Source organism: Ochlerotatus camptorhynchus, unplaced genomic scaffold, assembly GCF_037179485.1.
Source record: "Ochlerotatus camptorhynchus isolate MF236.1 unplaced genomic scaffold, CSIRO-AGI_Acam_v1.1 ptg000406l, whole genome shotgun sequence".
Taxonomy (NCBI): domain Eukaryota; kingdom Metazoa; phylum Arthropoda; class Insecta; order Diptera; family Culicidae; genus Ochlerotatus; species Ochlerotatus camptorhynchus.
In genome coordinates this window covers 568,897-583,600 of record NW_027040892.1, presented here as the reverse complement: position 1 = coordinate 583,600, position 14,704 = coordinate 568,897, and the positions used below count along the sequence as shown (strand labels likewise).

Sequence of the window (14,704 nt, the reverse complement as noted above, 5' to 3'; positions counted from 1 at the left end):
CAACTGAGCTGATCATTTGACTTGCCTAGTCTAAACCCAGCTTTAGAAGCAAAGAGAAACACGTTTACTTCAGTTCACGTTCAAGTTAAAACTCATAATTTATTTTCAGTTTCGAGCGGTACACACCAAAATATCCCTTTTTCTCTTTTACTCATTTTGATCTTATTTCGTGAGTGCTTGCTCTTCAGCACGACCACAACAGCATCAAATTTTGAAAAATGGACGATGCTGAATGCATTGATTTTTTAGCACACACAATTGTGAGAAAACTGGGTTTAAATTCACAATTGTACGTATTTTTATGGAAATTTTTTCTTGCCTGTTCTGTCAAGCTGGATTTAGGCACCATCTTTTGTCAGCTATACTTGAATTTTATAGAATGGACTTTGAATTTAAACCCCTTTTTTCTTGACAATACGGATACAGTAAGGCCCATTCTAGAAAATCCAAGTCTAAAATTCAATGGCCAAAACCTTAATCCAACTTGAGGAACAGGCAAAAAAATCCATGGAAATACTTATTTTTGGGACTTTAAACCAGGTTTTTTTAATCAACAATTGAGCGTACTAAAAAATGGATTTCGCAAGGTCCATTCAAAAATATCCATGCCTAAACTTAAAAGGACAGAACCGAAATCCAACTTGGCAGGACAGGCAATCTAAATTTACATGAAAATACATACGTTCATTTATAAATTTGTACCCGGGTTTTTCAGCTATACTACGGGCACAGACAAACAGACGTAACTCTTCGAAAAACTTGTTCTTGAAAACATAGTATCTCAAAACATATAACCTCAGTAACGACATCTATCTGGCTTCTCGCGGAAAACAAGCTTACTCGCTAACTCGTAAACAATATTGCATAAAATTTCTATAGAATATATAGAAACGTCAAAGTGATCCGATGCCAGCGCTGCGGCGAGTAGTTCGCGGAACTGATAATATTCAAATCAACCGTTAAATGCATGAACGAAGATACACAATGAAGAGTTACGTCTGTTTGTCTGTGCTACGGGCTACAAACAAAATCTAACCTCGCGTATGGATTCTGCAAGATTCGTTCTTCACAATTTGAGCCCAATATTAAATGGGCTGTGCAGAAATCCTACTTGGCAGAGCAGTTAAAAATTTAATGAAATTACGTACTTTGGTGCATTTAAACCTAGTTTTCTCAAAAATTGTACGTGACAAAATCTATTAACTTCATTGCAAATGGTCAAAGGGCGTAAAACACTACCGACTAGTGTAATTTCAAAACCAATCATTTCTGAGACATGGTATTTTTAGCAAAGTTTCTAATAATAATGAGGATCATCTTTTACCAGGATATTAGTAGGGAAGGGACTCTTCTTGGATCATGACATGCTCATCGACCCAACGACCATTTACCGATGTTGTACTGCTGTGAAGTGTTGCGTTCCAACTAACGTTGCCAACCTTTCAGATGTACTTATCTAGCTAATCCAGGATTCGTATCGCTCCTCAAGACAAGATTTTAAGATAAATCTGGAAGTCTCCTACGCATGTCAGATTTTTTCAGGCTTTTTTTGGGATTCTTCCAGCTTTTTCGAAACAAGTACTGACAACTCTGGTTCCAAACGACGCAGACGATTTTCAGGAAAGCAGGTGCAATCGGGATCAGGTAAAATTTATGTTATCCCGCCGGGACGTAGTAGAACTGGTTCGATTCAAGATAAGTAGACGGGATTTAAAGAGTAACTCTATTGGGTCACAGCATTAAAATCGTTCAATCATTTAATTTCGATCCGTCAAATGTAGTTCGCATCAATCAATCAGTTTTAAAGGCTGAATCATGTCCGTCGATATTTTACTGATAAATTATAAGTGTTTCTTTTGAGAACATACAATCATCACAACATAACCAAATTTTCTTAAATTTCAGCATCGTCCTCCTGTCCTTCCTCCACACCATCTCATTTGTATCCCACTTTCCACCAACGTTCGAAAAGTTAGTCTTAAAAAATCTAGCTAAACCCTGTTACTGAATCAATCCCCAGCTCTTCGCGATAATCGTTTTCGGGTGCGTATCGGCCGAGGGTTGGCGGGAAGAGGATGGCAAGGACTACTGCATCATCAATCGGGACGCCAATGCGTGCAACTACGCCGTCGGAATTGGTGTAATCGCCTTCCTGGCTTCGATGGGTTTCATCGCCGGCGAGTACCTGTTCGAGCAGATGTCCTCGGTCAAGACCCGAAAGCACTACGTGCTCGGTGATTTGGCATTTTCCGGTGAGTCGATTCTGGTCCGATGTAAATTGGATATGTTGTGCCTAATGTGGAATTGGTTTTGTTTGTAGCATTGTGGACCTTCCTCTACTTTGTCGGATTCTGCTATCTGACCAATGCGTGGGGCAAGGCGGACGATCCACCCAACGGCGAGGGTGTGAACAACGTGCAGGCTTCCATCGTGTTCTCGTTCTTCTCAATCTTCACCTGGGCCGCTTGCGCTTACTTCGCGTATCTGCGCTTCAAAGCCGGTGTGGATCCATCGTTCCAATCGACGTACGAGTCGGACCCGAATGCCACGAATCAATACTCGGCCTACCCGGTGGGAGGAGGCGGAGGCGAGAGCGAACAGTTCCAGCAGCAACCGTTCGGCGGTGGCCAACAGCAGCAACAGCAACCGGGTGGTGAGTTCTAGGGTCGAATATGATGTGATTTCAAATTTTAAAATTTCTTTATTTTAGGTGACTTCAATACTCCTGCTTATTAAACTTCTAAAAACATCGCACCCTTGGTTCCGTTGGATGACAACGGAGTTTGAAGAAGTGGATAGCAGTGCAAAGTAGGCTCTGGAGTATCCTTTTCAGCTCGGCTACTAAGCAACATATGAAAGTGTGCTCAGCAGCAGAATTAGCAGACATACACACGCAAATACAAACACTCACACCGACAGAATAGATCCAATTTAAGATTTCTAGTGTAATTTGGAAAATTGTCATCACATTATTTAGACAACAGCAGCCGCAGCAACAGCAATGAAAAACAAAACAAAATAACAAATCGAGAGACACGACAACAGTTAATATTTCTCCCAGATCCTATTAAGAGCGTACATTGTTATATATATTACACACACACATGCATAGGCAAGCATTCAACGTACGAAACATGAAACAGCAAAACAACAGAAACAAGGCAACATACACTCAAACACATACACATACAAACATAACCGGAACAATGAAGTAATAGCAAAACCAAAAAAAGAGAAACTCGTAAAAATCGAAAGGACAAACCAAAACAAATATCCAGATTTAAACAAAAGGAAGCAAAAAAAGAAGAAAATATTGTTAGTTTATGACAAAACAAAAAGTAATCCTATAAGAAAAAAAAAAACAAGAGAAAAAGAATATCTTACCATATAAGTACTTGGTATATTATTTATCATGATAATAATAATACAGAAGAACAAGCCTAGTTGATAAGAAATCGAGTCACGCGTTGAGACAAATAAACCGAAACAAAAAAAATTAACCAAGGAAATAAGACAAGTGGAAATGATAAGCGTGACGTCACATCGGATACGGTGTGAACAAGTGGTTGAAAAAGCTCATCAATGTTGGATCAAACTATATTTAACGGAAAGAAGAGAAATATTGGAAGATGCTTTTGACGGTTTAGAAATCATGTGTAGGCAAAAAAAAAAAAAACTAAAATAAAAACTATCGAAGCAGAGTATCCAGGCAAGGCGAAAAGATCTGTTTGGTGTTTCGGAAAATATGAACAAGTAAATTTAAACAAACATTAAGATCTGATCGAATCTGAAATTTGTCGTTGGTGATTGTAGTAGTTGAAGAGGCAACATCGCGAAGAAGTTGTTGAATGAGTGCTGGGAACAGAAAAAAAAAACGAAACGAAAATTGGAATGGTTTTTTTTGTGTGTGTTTTTGAAAGGTTCAAGTTGATTTGTTTAACTTTTCATTAGATTTTTTAGGCTGCAATTTGGTGGTTCAAGCTGTGGTTTTAGGAGTTTTAAATTCTTAAGCATGATTATAGAAATTTGCTTCTGATCCATAGAAAATCTCTCGGATTTGTCTTGCAATTTTCGTTGATAGGCTTTTAGGATTTCTAAAGATCAATTTTTAGAATTCCCTGGGAACTATACTGAGAACTCAATTTCTGCTAAGAATTTTCTAGAAACTCTACTCAGAAAATCTGCTTAGAATTTCCTTAGCACAATTTTTAGAATTCGCTTGGAACTATCCTCAGAACTCATTTTGTTTTAAAAGTAGCTCAGAATTTTGTCGGAACTCTACTCAGATTTTTCCTTAGAATTCTTTTGAAATTTGGCACTGATTTTTTTCAATTCGTTCCTCAATATCCCATTGGAACTACTCCCAGCATTTGATTCCCTTGCAGTTCATATCAGAGCTCGCTTGAAGCTCTATTCTGAATTCCCTCGGAATTGTGCTCAGTATTACTAATTTTACTTTTGCTGGTCCGACGTTCCTCAGGATTTGACCGTCAGTACACTAACACTCTGCGCTTCTCTGTAACTGCCAGATTCAAGGCAGACACTTTTTTGCATTGTCAAGTTCTGCTTTTTTTCCCTGTAGTCAGGACATAACACCACTGTGATCAGTTATTTGATCTGTAGTATATCCGTGTCCCTAGTAAAGTGCATTTCGTATTACTTCATCACTATTGAGAAATGATGCAGTATTCGGATTGATAAGATAATCGATTGTTCCAATTTTGACATGTCGTCTCTTTATAAATTCAGTCTCTTTAGTCTTAACCACCTCAAACTATGGAACTAGATGAAGACTAACTAACTCATTTTCCCTTGTTTCAAGATCATCCTTGGTGGACAAAGCCGAGTCTTGTCACTATCAACAAGGCATAAAAAGTAACAAGGGCTAAGATGTGTTCCTTTGGTTACCGAAAAATCCTGTTTCCCTAGTTTGAAATAGCCAGGACTAAGAAACGGTGGTAGATCTTACATCCCGTAACATACCACAAAAAGTTGATCTACCCACGCTACGTGGCGGGAATTTTGCTTGCAATCATTATGAAATTTCACTCCATGGAATTTTACTCTGAACTGAATTCATCTCCGAATGTTATGAACGCCCATATTAACATGCACCGCTTTAAACCAAATTCTGCCACCTTGAATTTCTCCTTCATCCGTCGGTGTCTGTTTCGCAATCTAGTGTCAAACACCAACGGACATCGATTGCCATCCATTGACGGCAATCGAATGTGCAGGAAGACAGCTTCCACTCCTGCGCAGGATATTGACGACCTGTGTCCACCTTTGCGGATAGGTGTCCTTTCTTTTCTCGGTCTAAAACCCTTTTAACGGTCCACCGAGACACTTCCACGGGGATTGAAATGTCTTTTTGCGACATTTGCACGTGGGAAAAATCACGAATACGCTGCCACTTCGTCATGGTGCAACTGTCAAATTAAGTAAATCATTTTCTTTTATGCACAGCCTACTACGGTATGCATGCAAAGAAAACCAAGGCATTGTATGCACAGGTGAAACGGGAACCTTATTTGTACAATGGTGCAAGCATTATCACGCATACGGTAATGCAAGAACCTGGATCAGTTCAAATGGCTTCAATAAATCTTCGAGCTGTTTCGGACCATGCTGGATTGCTTGAAACCATGAACTCCCTTGTTTAAGCCACACACCAGTTGGCGCTTTCTAGATTTAGTGAAACATGGTGGCTGTTCCATGAAAGCTTCATTATTGTAGTATGATGGCAGCAGTTATGTCATGATGATCAGAACTCAATCACTGGCCATCTGGTTCATAACTACGTTCTACCTTGGCTACTATACCGTTTCTTCAGAGTCCATCCCGTTTCGCTACAGCTCTTCCCAGACTTACCAAGCGGGCTTTGTGACAATCGACGTTTTCAATGACTTCACGATGCTATTTGCTTATAGCTATTTGTTTACAACTACTTGTTTACAAGTATGAGTGGAGTCGAGCTGCGAAATTAAACATGGTGTTTTTTAACAAAAGGCATATACTTTGAGGCAATAGAAGTTTGATATAAATTATTCGGGCGGCATCGGAAAATAATTCAAGAAGATGTCGAAGTTGTAAGCTTCTGAAGAACGACAAAACCTTTTCAGTGGAAGTTGGAAGACACTTCTAGAAGAAGCAGGGGAGACTTCAGAGGGAAATCGGAAGAAAATTCTAGGAGAATTTCTAAAAAATTTCCAGTAGTGAAAAGAATCCTGGGTAACTGGAAGTCAATTCCAGCAGAAGCCTGAATGGTTTCGGAAGAAATTTAGAGTTTAAATCTGAATAAACTTCCACGGGAACTTTGGTGAAGCTAAAAGAAACTTCTGGGAGTGGACGGGGAGAGGTCCGTTAGAATTTTAGGCGAACTTCATAAGAATTCTAGAAATAGTCACTAGGGGTCCATAGTGTTTCTGTGGGATGCCCATCCCATATAAAAGAGTACCATACAAGAACGATATCAGATATGGTGCAACCATATCACATGAACCTGCTAGAAAATTCTTATGGTTCATTTCTATGCGGGATAGGACTGCTTACAGAAGTCCACAGAACTTTTGGGATAAGCCCACATGACTTCATCAGAAATTCCAAAGTACTTCAAACAGTGATGTGCCCTGGAGGATAACCTCCATCACCGAACATCCGGATGGCAGTTCCGACCATTCCGATATTTACTTCCTCCATATTTGCCTACTTCCTAAGTGACAGGTTTTGGAATAGTGATCCAAGTGTGCACGATCTATTTGCGCTTTTCAAATGTCTCACATTTTGATTATTTCGAATAAAATAAACTTCACCTTCGGAACACACACTTGCTTGGCAAAAAGTAGACAACAACCCACATATCGATGAACAGCTGCTAAACGTCATCAGGACAGAAATGGCGGTGTGTTGAAGGTGCGCTTATACTTTCTGGGGCACCATATAGCCTCTCTAGACTTCTTTCTTAGTTGAAGTTCATAGAAACTCTAGGGGTTGTTGATCACAGGACTGCTGGGAGAAGTCCACAGGAAATTTGGAGGGCGTTCAGGACTTTTGAGGATCGTTCAAAGCACTTCTGTGGAAAGTATACAGGACCAGTGTTGGGAAAATATCAAAAAATCAAATCTCATCAACGCCCAAGATCACGCTTGATTTTCGTAGACAAAAATAAACAAGCAAATAACTGCGGTTGATTTTGCAAGCTGTGATACCGCAGCTCGGAATATCAAGCTAACAAAACTCACCAACTGCAAATCTCACCAAACTGCGGTGAGATTGAGTTTAATGATTTTTGCATTACACCCGAATGCAACCGAAACTTCCATAATGGCTTGCAGCAGTCGCTTCGCGTCTGCCATCGGTGAACATTAAAAAGAGATAGCAAACTATGTTTTCTCTTTTTAAAAAAACCGATGTGCAATGGAATCATTTTTGTGTCGAGTCAACTCTCAGCTTGATTTTTGAACGTTTTGAATAGTCTCGCAATATCAAAGGAGCTTGTAAAATCAATATCAAGCATGATATTTTGGTCCAATATCACGCGTGATATTGCGAGCGCATGAGAGCGGAAAAATATCAATTGATTTCTGATTTTGCCAACACTGTACAGGACTTTTAAAAGAAGTTTGCAGTACTTCTAGGGAATGTCTTTAAAGCTGCTGATGGAAGGCCACATCCAACAATCAATTTGAGCTGATTAAAAGCTGGGGGCCTCCCTTAGCTCAGTCGGTTAAGGCACCACTACAAAGCAAGACCATACTGGAGGTGGCTGGGTTCGATTCCCGGCCCGGTATGGGAATTTTTTGGGTAGGAAAATATCTCGACTTCTCTGGGCATAGAGTTATGATTGTCCTTGCCACACAATTATACTATTGCAAAAATGGTACAGGCATCGAAAGCTCTCAATTAATAACTGTGGAAGTGCATCTAGAACACTAAGTTGAGAGCACGCAATAAGCTAATATGCGATAAGCAATAAGCTTGAAGTGCGAAGAAGAAGAAGAAAAGCTGAATAAACTATTTTTGAGCTGAGCACGCATATTTTTGCCTGAATAAGCTCTTAATCAGCTTTCAATGTTTGTAGGGCAGGCCTTAGAGAAGAAGTTACCAGGACTTGTAGTGGAAGACCTCTGAACTTCAGGCGTAAGTCAAGTAGAGTAGACTCCTAGAGAAAGTCAATAATATTCCTAGAGGAGGTTCTCATGACTTGTAGAGCTGTTCACAGGACTTCTAGAGGTAGTTCTTAAGAATTTCAGGAGTTTTATGAACTTCTCCTAAAAGTACTATTAACTTCCTCGAGAGTCCGCTTCTCCAGAACATCGTCTTGAAAGTTCCCAGATAACTCCCGGAACTTCTTTCAAAAGTATTTTTTTAAATTTTCCCTAGTTAGTTCTGGGAATTTCCCAGTTGATGTTACTTAAGATTGTGTTTTGCTGTGGCTAGCTGCACGCATGCTGAGTAGATAGAAAGAAGATTGATGACGATTTTGAAGTTTTCCGGCAAAAAGATTATGCGCGATGCAAGCAGATGCGAGAAATGAAAGAAGATTTTTCGAAAGTTGATTCGCTGTGAGATTTTTTGAGCAACTCAATTGAGATTTAGATGACTCATACAGAAGTTGTTTTCATTCCACTCGATCGATTCACCTTACACGCGCACACTTCTTCGTCTTGTTCCAATGGGGTGGTTATCGAAAACCATTTTCACCGGGCTGTTGTCCGACATTCTTACGACATGCCTCCCACCGTAGTCACCTATTTTTTTACGATGTGGACGATCTTCTTCTTCTTCTTTCCATTGCCAATCACCGACGGGCATCGATTGCCATCCATTGACGGCAATCGAATGTGCAGGAAGACAGAGCTTCCACACCTGCGTAGGATATAGCACCCATTTAACACACATGGGCCGGGACCAACGACTTTACTTCCCATCCGAAGGAAGGCGTGACTAGAGATTTTTATGCCTCCTAAAAATCCCACCGACCTTGGCTGGGATTGAACCCAGCCATATTGGGGTGAGAAAGCAGTCACGCTTACCAGTACTCCACCGGCGCAGGCGATGTGGATTATGTGGTGTTTTTGCAACAGTTTTGCAGTATGCGGTTCATTCACCTACTCCACGATGGTACGCAACACCTTCCGTTCAAAAACACCATAGTTCGTCTCGTGCCCATAGTGGAATAGCGGTATAATTAGCGCTTTGGAGCTAGTCAACTTCGTGGTGAGGTGAGTTTTATTCGACCAGAGCGTTCTTCGGAGGCCAAAGTCATCATGATTCGCTGCCATAATGCGTCTTTAAATTTCTCTGTTGCTGTCTTTATCGACAGTCCCCAGTGAGCCCGATAACGCGAACTCGTTGACCACCACGATTTCATCGCCATTAATCTGAATTCGTAGCGGAAGGCTAACATTGTCTTCGCACCTCTTTCTCTAATGTATTTTGTCATCGAGGCATTAATGACAAATTTAATCTTGTTTGCTGCAGCCTTCAATCTGATATACGTTTCTACCACTGTCTCAAAGTTACGAGGCATAACATTGATGTCATAGGCGAAGCCAAGAACCTGGATTGACTTCTTGAAAAATGTACCACTTGTGTCTATCCCCGGATATTGCCCCGTAACGTGGGTAGATCACCTTTTCGTGGTACGTTACGGGATGTTAGATCTACCACGGATTTCTAGTCCTAACTAATTCAAACTAGGGGAACAGGATTTTTCGGTTACCAAAGTCTTAGTCCTTGTTACTTTTTATGTCTTGTTGATAGTGACAAGACTCGGCTTTGTCCACCGAGAATGATCTTGAAACAAGGAAAAAATGAGTTAGTTAGTCTATGTCATTTATTTGATTTCTAATCTACTATTCGTTGTTCCCTAGTTTGAAGTCGTTAAGACTAGGGTTCTGATGCATGGTCATTATCGGTGTCATACCTTAATTGTTTTGTTAAGGAATCCAATTTTAACTGAAAAAGGGGCGCGCCTTTGAAGGGTGTTCCAACACTCCGAAGGGTATAAATAGCGTGACCTTTCAATTAGAGTCGGATCCTTGCGATAAATGCAAGAATGACAACTGTGAAAAATCGAATACTTCATCATTTCTCAATAGTGATGGAGTAATACGACATGCACTGAACTAAGGACACAGGATATACTACACTACAATAGATCAAATTACTGGTCGCAGTAGTGTTAGGTCCCGAATAGAGGAAAAAAAATCCCCGGCTATTGAGTGTAAGTGTAATTTCTGTCCAAAATAATGCACATAAATGGAGCGCCGCATATCATTCAAGTTTACATTATAAATCGTGTTAAGTTCTGAGACATTTCATGGAATGTTGCAAATATTGAATGCAACCGTCCATCTTTGAAACAACATTTCTTGCACGTTGCTGGTTTGCGTGAAATGAAATACAAGTTTACACGCATAAATCACTAGTAACATTCAGAATGTTTTGCTGTGTATGTTTCCTGTGGACCTCAGATAGCATAACCATAATGCATTCATGTTTATGCACATTACACAAAGTTACACCACGCCGTTGGTCCCCGGTTCATGAGTTGATGGGTCGATAGGTAGGGTCCAGGTGTGGGAGCTGCTTTCCTGGCGTCGGTAGCATTGGTACTCAGTACGGAAAACAAAATCGACGGAAAACAAAATAAAAAAAAACATTTTGACAGTTTGAAACAACCACATCAAAGTATATGTTTTGTTCAGTTATTCAATCAAATCGATTAATATTCGTTAATAACTCAATTCACTACTAGAAAAACCAGCCGAAACAGTTACTAAATAAACACTCAAAACGTTCCGAAATACTGGCTTTAAGTACAGATACACCAAACGGGAAGAAGTGGACATCTTATGACGAAATACATAAAATTTCTTTAAACCCAAAACTGACGCCTAACAGTCAAACTGCATGTACTTAGATCTCACCAATCAAAATCATGTTACTGTTCGAGTAGCTGATTTCGCAATCATATTATTACCAAGCGATATTGTATCCCAACTTCCTTTTTTTTTCCCGCGAAACATGTTTCTAAATGCCACACAAAACTAAAACTATCAACGGCAAATAAAGTATGCTAAGTCTACTGAAAGGTGGAAAGTAAATGATATACACCACATACCATTATTTATAGAACGCGCGAAATCAGAGGCAAATATCGATTCAGACAAGAGAAACCAACTAAGATAAAGAGACGGAGGCAAAATTGAACTTAAATAAATAAATGAACTGTATTTATATTAATTCTAGTAAGGTTCGGTTCAGTTCCGTCGCACTGGTTGAAGCTGACTTTGTTAAATTCTATACAAATACACATATTTGACAACTGATCAGAATTCTCGAAAACAGAAAAGCATTGTGGCTAAGTAAATCTAGGACACGTATTATAAACAAGTGTTATTTTAGTATTCCCGTGCTAATGGAAAACTAGATGTTGTAAATAGTGACCTGATCTTACTTTGTTTCCGTAACTGGTTCGTTAAAAGCCGGAATCAACCGAACGGAGCTGTAGAATTTTTAGTTAAGACCTTTGCAATAATCGTTGTTGTCAATTCAGGTGACTGTCAGTGGCAACGCTGCTTTCGTTTTCTGAATTGACAACATTGAAACCCAAATAAAAGAATAACAGTATTCATCTTCGTTACCTTCGAGAATCGTTTCACAATCGTTAGATAATCAGTTAAAAACTCACCGAAACGCGGCTTGATTTGCAAATCCAAGCGAAATTAACCAGTAAAAATGTAACTTCACCAAAAACTCTAAACCCCCCTCTAGGCGATACTATAAATGTGATTTTGGAGCAAAACAGAACTAAACACTCACATTAATCCCATTGATACCCAACCCACATTGGAATATAAACAGCCATAGGTATATTTATAGAGTGACAAACAAAACCCAACGTTGTTGATCGGTTTAGTTGAATCCGAGAAAAAGTAAAAAAAAAAATATGAATTTCAACATCAGCTACGCCGACGCTCGGCGATGGTTGGAGCAGTACTACCTAAGAATCGTTGAATTAGTAGAAAATATAATACGAAAAATTCCAAAAGTAAGCCACAACAAACAATCTGGTAAATTAAAAAGCTTAACATATATTTCTGTTCTAGTTAATTTCGAATTTATGAATTTGACGATTCCGTGTTTATGGGAAATTGACACAATTGACAAAACCGTGAGGTTAAATCAGACAAAACAAAAGTATAATGCAAATAAGACAGAGAGAAACCAAAACCAAATAAATTATGTTAATAATAAAAGTACTTTAGGAAAAATGTAACCGATCGTCGTGTTTTTGCGCAGCAGAGAAGTCCTTGACTCCAATAGAACTCATAAAAATCTTTATTTTTCCGTGGAAGGATGATTATCGATATCGTAAGTCAAAATACCCCTTCAAACGAATTCAGCTTTTATTATCTATGTTACCCTTTCGTATAACTAAGGTTTTAAAATTGTATTCAAAACATGTTTTCTCTGCGACGATTAGCCTGCCATGCAAACTATCTCCCAATCAATAGATCTTTATCCACTTTAACTTGACAGTTTGATTACGACAGTGACATCATATAATCAAATTGAATATGAGAAATCGGCTCGGCAAGACAACATATGGTGTGCGTTTGTGGACGCGTACCATCTACACTGTACCAAAACATCATGCTCTGTTCGAATGAAACCTCAGACCATTCAATTCGAAACACCGAAATCGCATTTTCGAATGATAGCTGCAACGGATTATATATATAGTCTAAAGCTATCCTATCCTTAAATTGTTGTTCTCTGAGCGCTATATGTTTTACAGCCAATTTTCAAATAAATCTCATCTCTTATTCTCGTCCTCATTTGGATGACAGTCACATGGATGCTCATCAGCTGATGACGAATTTAACCATAAGGCCATCATCCTAAGTTCGAAAGCATGTTGTTAAGGCTCAAGACACCGTCACTCAGTTTGTATTATTCTATTTTGAAATATTCTTCACTCATCATCATTAGTATACACATTAGAGTGGGTCATCGTTATATGGAAAAACGCAAACTTTACCGCACCAATCGAGAACAACCCTTTTTTGGTTCCATTTGGAGTCCCAAACAACTGGGCAAAATTTGAGGCGATTGGTTGTAACTCGGCTTTCCGCAACCAACTTTTTTGCATTTTTATTCCTAGAGACCACAATTTTGCATAAACCGTGCAACTAAGTATGTACAAATATAGTCCAGGAAATGTCTAACAACTTTTCCAAAGGAAGTACGATGCTAGAATATATATAAAAAAATGTTATAGCTATTAAAATATTTATGGTTAGAATTAAAACACAAAAAATCCCTTTTTCTGCCAACACTGCCGGTGTACCAATGGAAGTCAGATTCCAAACTGAAATAATATCGGAGTTTCTTATCTTACCGATTTGGTATGTTAAGATGAATTATTCAAAAACGATTGCTCTATCTCATATGTGTAGTTGGCGGGGGTTAGGGATATAAAATACCCCATCCCCCTCACTCATATCAATAATTTCAGTTACATAGTTTTTTATTACACGCATGGACATTCCATATATCAATCACATTCATTGTTCACGTTTAGGCGTTGATTTATTTTAAAGTATTTATAATTTCGTTGGATCTATCTACGGTTTTTAAATTCATTTGATGTTAAATCCTGCAATCCTTGCACCTACAGATATACAGAGAATCGGTGTAATCCATAGTAAATATTGTGTTAACTATACATTTGCGAATATTCTACTTATATTTTGCTGTAATTCATGATTGTTCTCTTCAATTGCAAAACAGAATACGCAGAAGAGTGAACGGTGATGATTTTGACGTTTCATACAAGTTATTGAGTATCCAACAAAATATCTCAAATTACTGAACATGCAGCAAGACATAGTTTTGCAGGAAGCTATTCAGCAATTTGTTTTGCTGGAACTCGATTCCAAAATGTGGTGTGTAGTCATCCGGAAATTTAAAGCAAGTAGGGGAAATGGCTCTAATGGTGGCCTATTGATCTAAGATTGGGCCCATGGCTAAAAATCTGATATTTATCAATTTTATCTAGATGAACACGTCATTTGGAAGGTACTAATGGATATTTTTGGTCGCTATTGAACATTTAGTCTGGCTGAATTTATGTATGGGCCCAAATTAGGGGCACTTAGGCCTACATTACATCCATTTCCCCTATTTCTAGATTTTACAGCGATAATTTGCTGGTTAATGGGGTGTTTACATCTGTGCGGATTTGCAAGCCAACTAGCACGAATTTAAGTTGCTCCTGAAATCTCATGCTGGTAGACGCTGATGCCCTGTTTACATTATGCTGATGAGCTTTTTTGCTAGCAGCTGGCTATTGACGCTAGTGTAAACACCCCATAAAACACTTTTACTGTGTTTACTTACTTGTGTTCTTCGAAACATTTCACATGCATGTAACTTGACATTCGCTTTCCCGCTCAAGGGTGAAAACAAAATGTCATACATCGCGGTCTGGCAATGTGATGTTTTGTCTACGCCATTCTTATGCACTACATAGTGTGACGTCACATTTTCTGTTGTGATGATAAGTGAAGGGATAAAAGAGATGGTAAAATTTTCCTTACCATACCATTTGGTATTTGTGAAGCATGGATGATTTGGCACGGCTACGCATGCTGAAAATGAATTTTACCAATACATTTAGAAAGTGATGATT

The 14,704-nt window shown here is 38.9% G+C and overlaps 2 protein-coding genes across 2 annotated transcripts in view; both read left to right on the top strand.

Moving 5' to 3' along the window:
• The window catches only part of Syngr (synaptogyrin), a 28,889-nt gene extending 22,889 nt beyond the window's left edge, over positions 1–6,000 (top strand). The window contains exons 2-4 of the mRNA XM_065233667.1: positions 2,021–2,252; positions 2,321–2,653; positions 2,711–6,000. Coding sequence (XP_065089739.1) covers positions 2,021–2,252; positions 2,321–2,653; positions 2,711–2,736 — 591 coding nt within the window. The 3' untranslated portion in view covers positions 2,737–6,000. The remainder of the gene's footprint in view (positions 1–2,020; positions 2,253–2,320; positions 2,654–2,710) is intronic.
• Naus (Nausicaa) overlaps positions 1–7,168 on the top strand; it is a 364,485-nt gene extending 357,317 nt beyond the window's left edge. The window contains exon 9 of the mRNA XM_065233643.1: positions 7,096–7,168. The gene's annotated coding sequence lies outside the window, so the exon portion shown is untranslated. The remainder of the gene's footprint in view (positions 1–7,095) is intronic.
• Positions 7,169–14,704: the final 7,536 nt, after the last annotated feature.